This window comes from Panthera tigris, chromosome C1 (genome assembly GCF_018350195.1).
Source record: "Panthera tigris isolate Pti1 chromosome C1, P.tigris_Pti1_mat1.1, whole genome shotgun sequence".
Classification (NCBI taxonomy): domain Eukaryota; kingdom Metazoa; phylum Chordata; class Mammalia; order Carnivora; family Felidae; genus Panthera; species Panthera tigris.
Genome location: NC_056667.1, coordinates 1,758,795 through 1,773,148, shown reverse-complemented (window position 1 = coordinate 1,773,148; position 14,354 = coordinate 1,758,795). Strand labels below are relative to the sequence as shown.

Sequence of the window (14,354 nt, the reverse complement as noted above, 5' to 3'; positions counted from 1 at the left end):
CTGTAAGCTGGGGCTTCTGCATCTTCCGACCTCCTTCGCGTTCCAGACACGTCCCTTCCGTCTCCACCGCCCTCCCTGCCACCCGGGAGACACCTCTGCTTCCCCCAGAACGAGGCCAGAGAGACCGCAGAATGAGACACTGAACACAGGTACCCGTCTGTGGGCGTGGCCAAGGCCAGGAACCGGGCTCGCAAACCGCCGGACCCAGCTTGGTCGCACCGCGCTCGGACCTCGGGCCGTGTGGGTTCCTCAAGCGATTGTTGCACAACGGGTACCCGGCGGTCGTCCGTCCCGTCCGCTCCCGCCTTCCTGACGCTTGAAGAGTTGTCTTTCCTGACTCCCTGGCCGGCCTTCCCTAGCCCCCAGGTCCCCCCAGGGGGGATCCGGGACACCGGAGGCATTTCGCCAGGGCCAGGCTATGGAACACGTCCGCGCACAACAGCCCAGTGGTGCAGACCACGGCCCTAACATCCGAATAATCATTTCACAAATAATAATAATTATCAATCAATCACCCTGTGTGGACAGTGCCAGGCTGGCCTATCAGATGGCTTTTATGACCTGTAGCATTTTGCACGTAATGACAGGGAGAGATTTATGGAGCCATCGCGCCCCGTCTTCCAGCCGTGGGACTTCATTAACTTCCTTTAGTTTCGAGTCTCCGCGGCATCGCCCCCCCCCCCAGTTCCCCCCCCACCCAGAAGGGCGCAGAGCGCTGGCTGGGTGGCTGTGATCCTCACCCCCTGGGCTCCTCAGGGGTCCTACCCCTACTGCTGCACATTCCTGAGTGCTGGGGCGGGGGGGTGGGGGCAGACGGAGAAGGGGAGGAGAAGAAGAAATAAAAATAAAAAAAGGAAAAGGTCACTTCCTTTTGTTTGCCTTCCCCCCCAGTTGTACCGTATTAACACGTCCTTCCTTTTCAAGATGGTCAAAGAAAACAAGATAAAGTGGGACAAAGGGAAGGCTGCTGGGGCTTGGTGTCCCCTTTTCATATCACCAGAGAGATTAAATCAAAATTCTTTTAGCTGATATCATCTCCCCGGGTGGACTGCACTCTTGTTAACGGATAAATTCAAGCCCTCCAGAAAGTCAAAGAATAAATTTAAGCCTTTTGCCAAATGTCTATCCTATTGGATTTTGATAAGACGGCCATTGAGTCTTAATAACGTCTTGCATCCATTTTCAGCAGGCCCTGAACGCGGCTCTTTATTCGTCCCCAAAGCCTCTTCGCTGGGCCTTTTTATTACAGGCTCCGGAGGGCTCTCCAGGGAGCCGGGCGACCCGAGTGATGGATGGACAACTCACTAGATTATCTCCCGCAGATGTTTGCTCTGCTGGAGCCCCGGGCTTTCCCTCTAAGTAAACAGAGACTACTAAATAGAGTCCGCCGGAGGGAGCAGTCCCAGAGGCCCGGCACCGAGGCTGGAGGAGGCGACGCGGCCGGACCGCAGGCCTGCAGTCACGCTGCGGCCCAGGGCGCGCGCCTGCCCAGGCGGGCGCAGGGGACAGAGAGGCCTGCGGGGCTGTGGGGGACACAGTGTCAGAAGTGCTGGTGGCCCCAGGAGGGGGGTGCAGGGAGGTCAGGGGCGTGGCTCACAGGCTGTGGGCGCGGTCACGCCAACGGGAGCCCCGCCCTGTGCCTCAGGCCATGCCACAGCCCTGGTTCGAACCCCACCTCCCCTCGGGAGTGCGGGCGCCTCCGGCCTCCCCGGTCCTGGGGTCCTGCCCCCCCCCCCCCCGCAGCAGAGGGATTCCACGCATCACCTGTCCAGCAACCTGGGTCTCTAATGCTTAGAATTTATAGCCACGACTTCCCACCAAATATCACATTTTCTGCGTCTGTTGTCAAGCCATTGATTGCATGAATTACCTTTTGTTACACTTGACTGATGCGCAAACAGAACAGGAAGTATCCTCATCCTAAGGACTGAATAACCAAAGCTCAGAGATGTCGGCAACCAACCCAAGGCCCCCCCAGCGATTCCCCGGGGTATTTTTAAAGCTCCCAGGCCTGTGGGGGAGCACAAGCCCTGCTCAGCCAGACACAAAAATCCCAAACCCCAAAACTGATAAATGGGGGTCCACCTCGTATCACCAAGGAGTTCACTAAATGCACGCTTAACACAGCCCACGAGGCAGGTGTGGTTATATTCGGTCACGCGTGTGTGTGTGTGTGTGTGTGTGTGAGTGACACGCATCCGTTTGTACAGTGGGACCTTCTTTTTGGAAAGAGGGTCAAAGGAATGTCGCATTTACCCATTTTTCAGCCTCGGTGCATGAACCCATTTGGCGTGTACCTTAGCCCCGATCTCCCCCCACCCTTCACTCCCTCCCAGATCGTCTGGGCATGGAACCGTAACCGGATGGGTCCAGATCTAAGCACCAAGGTTAGGTTTTGATCATCCCACCAGTGTGACCCTGGGCACCCATCCTGTCATACTTGAATGCCCCCAAAGCTGATAATGTCTAAGTTCAGTGAGAGGCCGGAAAAATCCCAGAGTTCAGTGGATGGCCGAGCGCTGTGTAGCAGCTTCTCAGTGTGTGTGTGTGTGGGGGGGCATTGCATGAGGAGGTGGGCAGAGCCCCCTTCCAGGCAGCAGGCTCCCCCCGCCCCCCGAACAGGGGCCTGCAGGGCAGCCGAAGGCAGAGGTGCCCGGCTGGGTGTCAGGGGGCCTGTTTCAAAACAGCCGCCCAGGCTCGCTCCGCTCCGGGGCCCGGGCCCCCCTGACCGTCGGGTCTGTTCAGATTCTGTCCGAGGAAACCTGGGACCGTCCGACGGGCCTCACGACGGCCTGTGTTTGATGGGATGCCCGCGCCAAGCACAGTGAGTGGGTCCCACCCATCCCCTGGGCGGCTCTCAAGGAAGACCCCCGACCATGTCAGCCAGCACCCCGTGGGCTGTTTACAAACGAAAAATGCAAATCAGGAGCACCACAGACGATGTGCCGACTGGAGTCCCCACTCTGTCTCTTTCGGTCACGGCTCAAAGCATCCAGCACTGGCCTCCTTGCCTTCCTCACATTTAGACTTAACCTTCTTCTTCTTTTAATGTTTTTATTATTTATTTTTGAGAGAAAGAGAGAGAGAGAGAGAGAGAGACAGAGCGTGAGCAGGGGAGGGGCAGAGAGAGAGGGGGACACAGAATCCGAAGCAGGCTCCAGGCTCCGAGCTGTCAGCACAGAGCCCGACGCGGGGCTTCAACTCACCAACCACGAGACCATGACCTGAGTGGAAGTCAGACGCTTAACTGAGCCATCCAGGCGCCCTCGACTTGACCTTCCGGCCTTGTGCCTTGATCCTTGCCCCCATACCCGACAACCGTCTGCCTGTCCTACCGGGAACGTATCACCCCTAACCTCCCGCCTGGCGGCAGATGGCCAGCTGCCTGTTCACGGTGAGCAAAGTGAAGATTTCGTGTTCTCCTACAAGTTAAGAGGCCGGAGTTGACTGCAGCTACCTTTTTACGGGAAGAGAAAAGACCTCAATTCATTGAAATACGGGAAACCTGTGTAAAGTCTCTGCCCCCTTACATCCTTCAGGGAAACAGGAGTTTGTTTCCAGAGGCTGGAAGAGGGAAAGGAGTCTGTGGGGATCGATGCTGCGTTTTAAGGAAGAAAGGCCTCAGGCCTCCCTGGGCAGTGAGGCTGGGACGGGACGTTGTGGTTTACGGAGAAGAAGGAGTTCCTTCAGGAGGTCACTGCAGGGTCAGAAAATGCCTTCTTTGACAGGGTTTTCTCCAAAATCGGCACCTCTGGGGCTGAGCCTGGCGAGAAGGGGCAGGTCCCCTGTCCCTTGCGGAGGGCACGGCCCAGACCCTCCAGCCAGGCGCAGGGATCTCCTGCCATGTTGGCCGGTGCTTGTCCCTGCTCGAGGACACGGACGCCCAGCTCACACCTCAGCCTCCTCCCCCTGGGAAGGGCCGACTGTGCCCCATAAGCAGGCGGCGGGAGGCACGGCACAGGACGGGAGCCCAAGCGTCCGGACGCTGTCTTGCGTCCTGCTCAGCGGGGGACTCCCCGCCTCGCTGGGCCGTGCTCGGAGGCAAGCGTGTCGGGAGAGGGCTGTTGCAATTCTACTGGAGAATCCAGAAGAGACGGTCAGCTCCCGTGTGTGAGTGCAGGTGTGGCTGTGTGTGCCGTGTTTGTGCGTGTGCGCGGGTGACCCGAGCTGGGCGGGAGAGCCGGGCCCCCTCTGGTGAACGGCTTCTGGGTTTGGGGGATGATTTCTGGGTCTGATCCCCTCTGTGACTGGCCAGCCTGCGGTGCACAGGATGCCCCCCCCCCCCCCGGGTATTGGGTTTTTTCTGGGCCTCGTTTATCCTCTGGATCTTGTAGAACTAATGTTTGCTGCCCGGCTGTCGCCATCGCCCCCCGGTAGAGCAGGCGGCCGCGCCCACGCTGACACTCTCTCACCTCACGGGCTGCTCATTTAGCGCCCAGCCCGAACGAGCCCTCTCTGGAGGCTGAGCACAGCAAAGGCTTTGTTGGATTTTCAGCCAATTGTGGGGATTTTCCCCTCTCCGTATTGTATTCTTTTCACAGGAGTATCCAGTGAAGACGGTTAAACAAACATGACCCGCGTTTATTTAATTTCCCGCGTCCGCGTGGCCTGAGTGTTCCCATGGGCGCGGGCTCTCCCGGGTCTCAGGAGTCAGGATGGTTCAGTGCCCCCCACCTGCTCACAAGACGAAAACAAGCATCCGCCCTAATGTCGTCGGCGTCACCGCCCTGTGCACGCGCTCTGCCCGGACAAGGCATTGCTCCCACTGTGGACCTGGCTACGCGCAAATGGGCTCAGGATCGCATGCGGGCCACGGCGAGGGAGAAGGCACGGAACCAGGTCTCCTACCTTTTGGATGCAGACCTCCTGGGACGACACCTCCGTATCCGTCAGCATTTGCTGCAAAACAATGGTGAGAGGGGGGGTTAGTTTCTGAGGAACCACATGCCCATCTCAGGCTGCGGCGGCTGTAAGCCGTGGGGCAGATCATCCGTCCCCTGAAATGACCAGGGGCGGGCGACCCAGTGGCTGCTCCATGAGACGGAAGAACGTGCCCTGTTGAGAAGTCAGGGCCTTTCGTCCCACGGCGTCTGCTGGTTTGTTGAGAACCACGAGGGCCCCTCCTGGACGCCACGTCCCTGGGAAGGCAGCCGGGTCCTTGCCAGGAGGGAGCCTCTCTGTGCGGCCCACCCCGGTCCTTAAGGCAAGCCACACGCTATTAAAAACAGGTCGGTGGGGGCAGGAAGACGTTTCGAAACGTGCAACGGACTCTCTCCTGTGTCCTGAGCTCCGCCAGCAGAGAGGAGCCCGTCTGGACGTGCCCCCCTTGGGCCACGCACGGCGAGCGGGAGGACGCACGCACCCGCCTGCATGGGGCTTGCAGTCTCTCCTGTGAGGCCAAGCCTGGCTGAGCGGCCGGCTTCACCCGGGACCCGGTAGCCACGCTCCAAGGGGAGCCGCCATGGAGGAAGCCGGCGTAGAGGGTGGACGGCCGGAGCCTGGCGCGACCTGGCGGTGACCGCGGGGCTGGCGGGGCTGTGATTCGATGCCATCACTCCGCTTCTCCTCTCCTGGCAAATCAGAGGGGGCAGCATTGCTCTTTACTGCAGACCCCTGGGAAGCGCGTGCGGTTTTTGGAGGAAGCTTCTCACAGGAAATCAGGCGCAGGCAGACAGCGGCGGCGGCCCGGTCACAGAAGCACCCTAGGGTGGCCGTTCACGGCTAGCTCCCCCCCGCGGTGGGCTGTGGGCGACACCAGGACCCCCGCCCCTCCCCCTGCCCAGGGACACAGCCTCGGGTGGCGAGGACAGCGAGCGCCAGCCGCTCTGGGTCTTTCTTCCACCCGACAATTTTGACTCGGAGCTTTTCTTGGCTCGGCTTTGGAGAGCTGTAGCGTTTTGCCTGCCTGGCGTCTCCTCTTAAAAACCACCAAGCTGCACTCCAGAGGGACAGCATTTCAGCGACGGGTCCCCGAGTGCTTTCTAAGCTAAGCAAACTGACAAATTAGCTGTATAAATGGGATTTTCCCTTCTGGATCACAAACCCCGGGCGTAGACACGTCCATACGTCGCAATGTCGTTTCCATAAGAATAGAAACCGAGACTGAAGCTAATTGTGGAAGAACAACATGAGAAATGGTGTCAGATCCAAGGGTTTCATTTGCCCTCCCCTTAAAATCACACCAGGGCCCTTCCAAAGCACCAGCCCGGAGCCCGGAGCCCCGGCCAGTGCCCACGCAGGCCGGTGAGGGGCCGGGGTGCTACCATCCAAAACGCTGGCACGTTTGCCCGGCTCAGCTGTAATAACAATAAGTCGTATTTTTCAATGTTGAGAATTCTAACCAGTTGGAGATTTTATGTTTCTTTTAATAGATTCCGAAATTGCGGTTTGGAAGGTGGTTCTAAGTGGGGAGAGACTGAGCGGAGCAGGTGGGCAGCGCAGAGCCCCCGGAGGCCTTCCGGGGCATCCTCGGGGAGCCGGGAGCCCACCCGCGAGGGCCGGGGCAGGGTCAGCCTCAGGTGCCGGGGGCCGAGTCTGCCCAGCGGGGGGCCCGTGTTTCTACTCCCTCATGATCCGGCTTCGCGCTCCGAATCCAGAGCCAGGAAGCCTGGTGGGTGGCTCGGTCAACTGGGAGCGAGAGGACGCGGCAGACGGCCTGACTGTCAGCAAAGCTGTGGCTTCCGGAAGGGGCTGCGCTCACCGACGCCCAGAGGCCAGAGACGGGGCCCACCCTCCCGCTGGGGGCTGCCCAGGCCTGCACCCTGGACACGTCCACCCAGCAGGATGGAGACCTGTGTCAGCACCACACAGAGCCGCGGGCTCCCTGCTTGGGTCATGAGGTCCCTCAGACCAGGTGGACCTGCCCCTTATGGGGGGTCGGGGGGCAGCTGGATCCAGGAGGAAAAAACTACGTCTTATCTTTCTGAGCCGTGCAGTGCCCCCGGGCGGCGGACACAGCCATGGGAAGCAGCCGCGGGAGGGGAGCGCCCGTGGGACGGTTTCCGTTCCTGGGAAGTCCTGAGCCCTGAGTCATGGCCCTTCGGGACTGAGTCGCGGACACCATGCGGCTGTTCCGCAAAGCCCGGGAGAGCGGGCTCCCCGTGACGAGGCTGCCACATGACTCTTTCCTGGGACCCGTTCACGGGCTGGCCTTCTCCGCCTCGACTGCGTCCCTGCAAGAGCCTGGGGACTCGCTTCTCTAACCACAATGCCAGCGTGGACGTCAGGCATCCAGAGAAGCCGCCTCCAGCAGGGGACACGGCTTGGGAGGGCTGCGACCTGCCCACGGCACCCGAGGCCGCACCGAAGGCAAAGTCCTGAGCTCCCTCTTGGGTGGCTCCAGCCCAGGCCACGGGCTGGGTCTGGTAAAGGGGATGCCCCCATCCCGTCGTGGCCCTGGGGGGGGGTCCCCCTTGTGTGTGGGAAGGAGCTGGGGTGCCTCCCAGCAGTTTCCGCTGCAGCCGAGCCCCCGCCAGCAGAAAAACTGTCTGTGGGGCGTGTTTTGGGTTAAAGGCTGGGCCTTCCTGGCGATTCTCGAGGTGCCGATGTTGTCTTTCTGGGGCAGTGCCGCCTGCACGCACACCAGGGACAACAGGCCTCCACGCTGGGACAGCATGGCTCGCTGCTCACCCCCCGCGCACCCAGCCTGGGCCCAGAGGCACTGGGTGGGGCTGGGGGTGCAGTTGGCTGCCCTCTGGTTGGAGATCAGCAGGGAGGCACCTTCCTCTTCCTGGTGGGGAAGACGGCTCGTTGCTGGAATCTCACACCCGGTGCCCAGCTCTCTTCCTCCCAATGGGCGCGTCACGGAGAGCTTCGGAGAGAGCGAGGAAGCCACGTGCTCACCCGGGGGGGGGGGCCTGTCAGCCCACAGCCCCACACGGGAGCCCTCTGGTCTCCGGCACGCCCCGTCCTGGGCCCCAGGGTGGGAGCCGCCCTCCCTCTGCCCGCCGGCCCCTCTGTTGGCCTGTGTGCCATCCCGGTCATGTTTCCTTTTGAGTTCTGGTGGCCCTGACCTCCCTTTCTCCCTGCTCCCCAGCGGGGAGTGTCCTGGGCGGGAGGCCCCACCTGGACAGAGAGGCAGCTGGGGTCGCACCGCTCCGGGCCGCAGAAGGGGCACGGCACCCTCTGTCCCTAAAGGTGGCACAGGCCATGTTCCCGCAGCGTGGGGCCCCAAGGTGGCCCTTCCGGCAGTCTCGGTCCTATGGGCTCCCCAGCCGGCATCCGAGGCACCTGTGTGGACCCTCCTGACTCAACCAGAGACCGCCGGTCACACAGCAGCAGGAGACGCCTTCAGGGAGAGCCCGGCCAGCCCTGCACGGAGCCCAGAAGATGGGGCCCGTCCTGAGTGCGGCCTTGCTCCCCACATCTGCGCTGTCCCTTACACAGCCGGCCCGTGTCCAGACCCACCGTGTCCCACGGGCTTTGGGCTGAGGGGGGCCAGAACCACTGCCTTTTGTCCGAGGCTCAGACTGGCCCCGTGGGACGAAGCATCCCAGGAAATCTGCCCGTTGCACAGCCTCGAGGCTCTTTTCTCCATTCTGGGAAGAGTCCCTCGAGGTCTGGGCACACAGGCTCGGAAAGGATCGCCACCTACCCAGGAGTCTGTGTCAGATGGGGACGTGGAGACGGCACTCACGCCACACTGTCCACAGAGTTGCTATGCCTGACACAAGGAGGCAGGGAGACCAGACAGGACGGAGCACCTCCGTGGGGTGGGGGGTGGACAGGCAGGACCAGGGTGTCTTCACCCCTCCTCTGAGCCTGGTCCTCGGCCCCCTTTGGGCTGCAGGGCAGTGGCCTGGAAACCCAGCTGTAGGACCGCAGGTGACCAGGAGGAGGCCCGCCACCCCAGTCACACGATGCAGACAGGGGAGGCCGGCGCTTTGAAGAAAGGAGTGTCCCCTCGGAGCAGGGGACGCCTGTTCCAGCAGCTTCCCTCTCTGCCTGCCCTGTGTAACAGCCCGCCTCGGCAGGCAGGCACATCGCCATCCGCCATTCACCCACCACTGACCTCGGGTGAAAACCCACCGGACGCACCCCTTCTGGAGCCTCTCGGCCTCGGCCTTCCCCGCCACGGCTGCCGCTTTGCTGAAAAACCTCTTTATTTTGCTAGCTGAGCCTCAGCACGCGCGTTGCTGGCTGGCCGGCTGCTCTCGACCCCCCCTCCACGCCCCGGCAGAAGTATTAGGTGTGTTTTGATTAAGCATTTTAGCCAAAAAAGGGAGGTTTGACCTCCGGCATTTCACTTCTTTTGCGGGTATCGGTGCCAGGATTGAGCTAAGTGGGGTTGGTCAAAACATCTTTTTTGACTCTTAAAATAAATACCCTCTGTTCTGCAGAAAGTCGGCCCGGAGTAGACACACACACACACAGACATCTCGTTCGTTCACAGCTCTGGAGCCCTGGCGCGTCCCCCGAGGGGGGCTGAGCTTTGGGGCCGGTGTCACAAACGGATCCCAGAAGGCGTCCTTCCCTTCAAAATACTTACTAAAGCATCTGAAAACAGACCCACAGGAGGGAACCCAAACGGAGCCATGACCCTGTGGACCCCCAAAACCAGACGGAAGCGGACGCAGCCCCCAGCCCGGCCCGGGGCCCAAGAGAACCCCCTCGGCTCTCACTTACTGACCTCCCACCCTCGACCTCCCAGCCAGACTCTCTCCGACCCGTTTCCCTCTTGTCGCCTGCTGCCATTCTCCACCCAGGGATGTTCGGCCAGGCCCAGAAGCGGCCAGAAGCTGGATCCTCGGCCCCTCCCCTTGAAGGAGCTGCCGGGGGTGGGGGGCCAGCTCGGTCTGCACAGGGTTGTCCCGAGAGGTCGGGCAGGGCCCAGGTGGTGGATGGGGAGCCCTCCCCGCGCGGTCCCCACACACAGCCTCCTTCTGATGACCTCTAGGAGACCAGGGGCTCAGGTCCTGCTGGAGACACAGACCGGGCGGACAGTTCAAGACGGATGCCGGTGACCCCTTGGAGGTCAGCCGCCGTGGACTCTGTGTGGCCTGCCCTCTTAGGAGGGTTTCTGCCCAGCTGAACGGCGCCCTGGAAATGGGCCGGATGGGCCAATGGTCAGAACTAACAGAACGGCCGCACTTCACCCTGTTTCCTCGGCCTGGGATGCCCACGGCCTCACGTGTGCGCCCCCCTTTCTGGGAAGACGGAGTTTTTAAAGGACAGCTCTCGCCTGTAGGTTTCTGTCCATATCAAAGTCCTGCCGGGAGCACCACCCTCCCTGGCGTGCACGTGCACGCTGCATTGACATCATGGTCCCAGAGGCCACAGCAGGGGGGACGTGGTGACGGGGACCGGTGGGCGCCCCTCCCGGAGCCCCAGTCCCTCACTTGTGTCCACAGCCCCGTCCGGCAGAAGCTGTCGGGACCTGGCAAAACAGAAGGGGAAGCAGGGGCCCCAGGAGTTGGAGCAAAGGGCACGTGTCACAGAGCCGCTAAGTAGGGGGCCTGTGTCCAAATCCCGGCCTCTGGTTCCAACTTCTGCTCTGGAGGAACAGCGTCGCGGGGGAAAGAGGCCACACGGCCTCCCTTCCGAGCGGGACCCTCCCGGGAGGGGGCTCCCCACGGTGGGTCCACGGCCGGTGGCCTTCAGCAGAGCCGGGTGGTGGCCCCGCTGGCCGCACCGCCGGGGACCGGGAAGGGCGGGTTAGTCACCGGTGGCTGCCCTGGCTCCCGGAGCAAAGCTCGGCCGGTGTTGACACAGACGCTTGGGCTCTCAACCGGGAGCAGGGTAATATTTATTTATTTTTTGCATTAAAAAAATCGGCTTGGCTGTGATTGAGCTACAGAAATGATTTTTTTTTTTTTTTGAAAGGCGCCTTGGACCCTGTTTTCAGCTTTTATGCCTAAACAGATACTTCTCAGTTCTTTCAAGTGAGATCTACCCATGAATGCAGGCTCTCTCTTTACTCCTAAGAAAAATATTTACACAGTCAAGTACGGCACGAGAAGGGACGCGGGCTCCTTCAGAGGGCCCACCCCAGAGGCACATGGGTCCCACACCGCTGTTTACATTCCCAGCCCACACCTCCTCCCCGAGGGCGGCTCCCGCCTCCCGCCTGGGACCCTGCAAGCCTGGGGTCTGCACTCCACGCCTGCCTGAGAGCCTACACTGCCATCCGGCAGGAGGAAACCGCCCCGTGTGGACGACGGCACAGTCCCACCTTCCAGACCCCTTTGTTGGCCAAGACAACCCGGCAACTCGGCCTTCAGGGCCCCAGGAGAGGAGCCCTTATCGGCACTCAGCCCCAGCCCGTTTTTCCCAGGGGCGCCCGTCCGAACCTCGGGTCTGGGCGTGGGGCGTTCGCGCTTGACCCCTGGGGAGGGTGGCGGGGCCTGCGGCTTCGCTCTGGCCCCAGGAGCTGACGATGGGCGGACCACGGTTCCTGGCCAGCGCGGCCTTGCACAGACCCGGAATCTCTGGGCGCGGCTCGCCTGTTTTCAGACGTGCCGAGAACACGCTGTTCGCTGGCACCATCCCGTCCTGGGCACGTGCCCTCTGCCGGGACCCCCTGGCCTGCCCGTCTGGGGCCCGCACCTTCCTTCCTGCAGAACAAATGGATCCCCCGGCCCTGAATCTTCCCCTCGCCAGCTTCTGGTCCAGTCCGCGCCTCCGAGGTCCCCTGAGGGCAGGACTCAGAGCCTCATTTCAAAAGGAGCACATTTTGTCTACACTGCCCCGTGGAAGGCGCCTCAGAGGCATTAAAATTGAGTCCGGGATTAGCCACTTGGGGGCAATGAACAAAACGGACCCCTCCCTCAACAACAGCACAGGTGTTAGGAAATGGGAGCCCCCCCGGGCCCCCCTCCAGTCTCCCGCTGAGAACCAGGAGTGAGGGCACACGGCCCTTCTGGGAGCCAGGAATCCCGGGCTGGAAGTGGGGGGGGGGGTGGAGGAGGCAGAGGAAGGGAAGGCACGGGAACTGAGCACCCCCAGAAAGTGGCGGGGGGGGGGGCGACCAGGCCTGGAAAGGCCCCGGGGGCTCGCGGTGTGTGTCCTCGAGTGCGAATCTGGACAGATGGGAGCAGGGCAGGGAGCAGGGGAGGAAGGAGGGGCTGCAGGGCACAGTCTCATAGTGACCTCTATGTCCCTGCATGACCGCAGCCCCCCTGTCCCTCCGTGACCGCAGCTCCCCGGCCCTGTGTGACCGCAACCCCCCCTGGCCCTCCGTGACTACAACCCCCCCATCCCTTCATGACCCCAACCCCCCATCCCTCCGTGACCGCAGTCCCCCTGTCCCTGCGTGATCACAATCCCCCCGTCCCTGCGTGACCGCAGCCCCCCCGTCCCTGCGTGACCGCAACCTCCCGTCCCTGCGTGACTGCAGTCCCCCCGTCCCTCCATGACTGTAGCCCCCACGTCCGTCCATGACCGCACCCCCCGTCTCTGCATGACCACAAACCCCCATCCCTCCATGACCACAATCCCCCCATCCCGCCATGACCGCAACCCCCCGTCCCTGAGTGACTGCAGCCCCCCCGTCCCTCTGTGACCGCAGCCCTCCTGTCCTTGCGTGACTGCAGCCCCCTGCCCCTCCGTGACCGCAGTCCCCCCGTCCCTGCGTGACCTCAGTTCCCCCGTCCCTGCGTGACCGCAGCCCTCCTGTCCTTGCGTGACCGCAGCCCCCTGCCCCTCCATGACTGCAGCCCCCTGTCCCTGCGTGACCTCAGTCCCCCCGGTCCGTGCATGACCGCAGTCCCACCGTCCCTGCGTGACCTCAGTCCCCCCATCCCTCCATGACCCCAATCCCCGTCCCTGCGTGACTGCAACCCCTCGTCCCTGCGTGACCGCAACCCCCCATCCCTGCATGACCGCAGTCCCCCCATCCCTGTGTGACCACAGTCCCCCTGTCCCTCCATGACCACAACCCCCCCCGTCCCTCTGTGACCACAGCCCCCCCATCCCTGCGTGACCACAGTTCCCCTCGTCCCTCCATGACCACAACCCCCCATCCCTCCGTGACCGCAGCGTCTCCTGTCCCTGCGTGACCGCAGTCCCCCTTCCCTCCTTGACTGCAGTCCCCTCTGTCCCTCCATAACCGCAATCCCCCCGTCCCTCCATGACCACAGTCCCCCCGTCCCTCCATGACCACAGCCCCCCCGTCCCTCCATGACCGCAGCCCCCACGTCCCTGTGTGACCACAGCCTCCCCGTCCCTGCGTGACCTCAGTTCCACTGTCCTTGTGTGACCGCAACCCCCCCATCCCTGCATGACCGCAGCGTCCCCTGTCCCTGCACGACTGCAGTCTCCCCGTCCCTCCGTGACCGCAGCCCCTCCGTCCCTGCATGACCACAGCGTCCCCTGTCCCTGCATGACCGCAGTCCCCCTTCCCTCCTTGACTGCAGTCCCCTCTGTCCCTCCATAACCGCAATCCCCCCGTCCCTGTGTGACCGCAGTCCCCCCCGTCCCTCCGTGACCGCAGCCCCCCCGTCCCTGCATGACCGCAGTCCGCACGCCTGCTCTGAGTCGCTCTCAGGGCGTCTTCCCCGTTCACCGCAGGTGGGCCTGCCATGCTGGGCTCCCGGCAGCCAGCGCTCAGGCTTCCGGGCCCCCTGGTTCCCACCAGTAGCTGCGGACCCACCGGGGGCTGCCTGGACGACAACAGGGGGACAGAGGAGGACCCAGGGCTGGCGGGGCCGGGCGGCACACCTGTCTCACGTGACACATTAAGACGTGGAGCAGCCGTCTTAGGAAGGGTTGTCGTCTCTCCGTGAAAGGGAGGGGGAAGCTCAGAGGCAGAGCCATCGTCCCGCATCGTCCCGCATCCGCACAGGGGATGTGAGCCCGGGCTGCCAAGATCCAGGTGACGGGGGCCCGTGGGACAGGGCCCAGTCGGAGGGCGGGACGGGGCGAAGGAAGACAGAAGGCAGCACGGCTGTGGACCGGCCCGGCCTCCGCTCCCAGGTCTCCCAGACAGAGACGCAGCCCCTCAACCGCCCGTCTTCCCGATAAAGGACCCAGAGAAAGAAAGGCGGTGCCACCAGCCCAGCCCCCACTCCCTCCCGCCCCCAAAGCCACCTTGTCAACAGTTCAGCTCCCTGGCTGACCTCATGCACATGCTCCCTGAGCGGACAGCAGGTCTGTGGCCCAGAACCACAGAGGCCCCCGGGTGACAGCTCCTGCCCCTCACTCCCGCCAGCCGCTGGCCTGCCCCAGCTAGGATTTGCTTTGTCCCCTGCATCTAATGCCACGGGGACACGGGCAGAGCTGGGGGCAGGCCTCGGGCTGACCACCTCCCCTGGGGGCTGTGGTGTCTGCAGGGGCTCCCTCTCTCTCCGGACCGACACTCCCACAGAAGCTCAGAGATGAGAGGGTACAGGGGACCCCCGGCTCAGCACATCCCAACC

The 14,354-nt window shown here is 62.6% G+C and overlaps 1 protein-coding gene across 1 annotated transcript in view; it reads right to left on the bottom strand.

Moving 5' to 3' along the window:
- PRDM16 (PR/SET domain 16) overlaps positions 1-14,354 on the bottom strand; it is a 314,028-nt gene that overhangs the window by 153,885 nt on the left and 145,789 nt on the right. Inside the window, exon 3 of the mRNA XM_042996261.1 lies at positions 4,849-4,899. Coding sequence (XP_042852195.1) covers positions 4,849-4,899 — 51 coding nt within the window. The remainder of the gene's footprint in view (positions 1-4,848; positions 4,900-14,354) is intronic.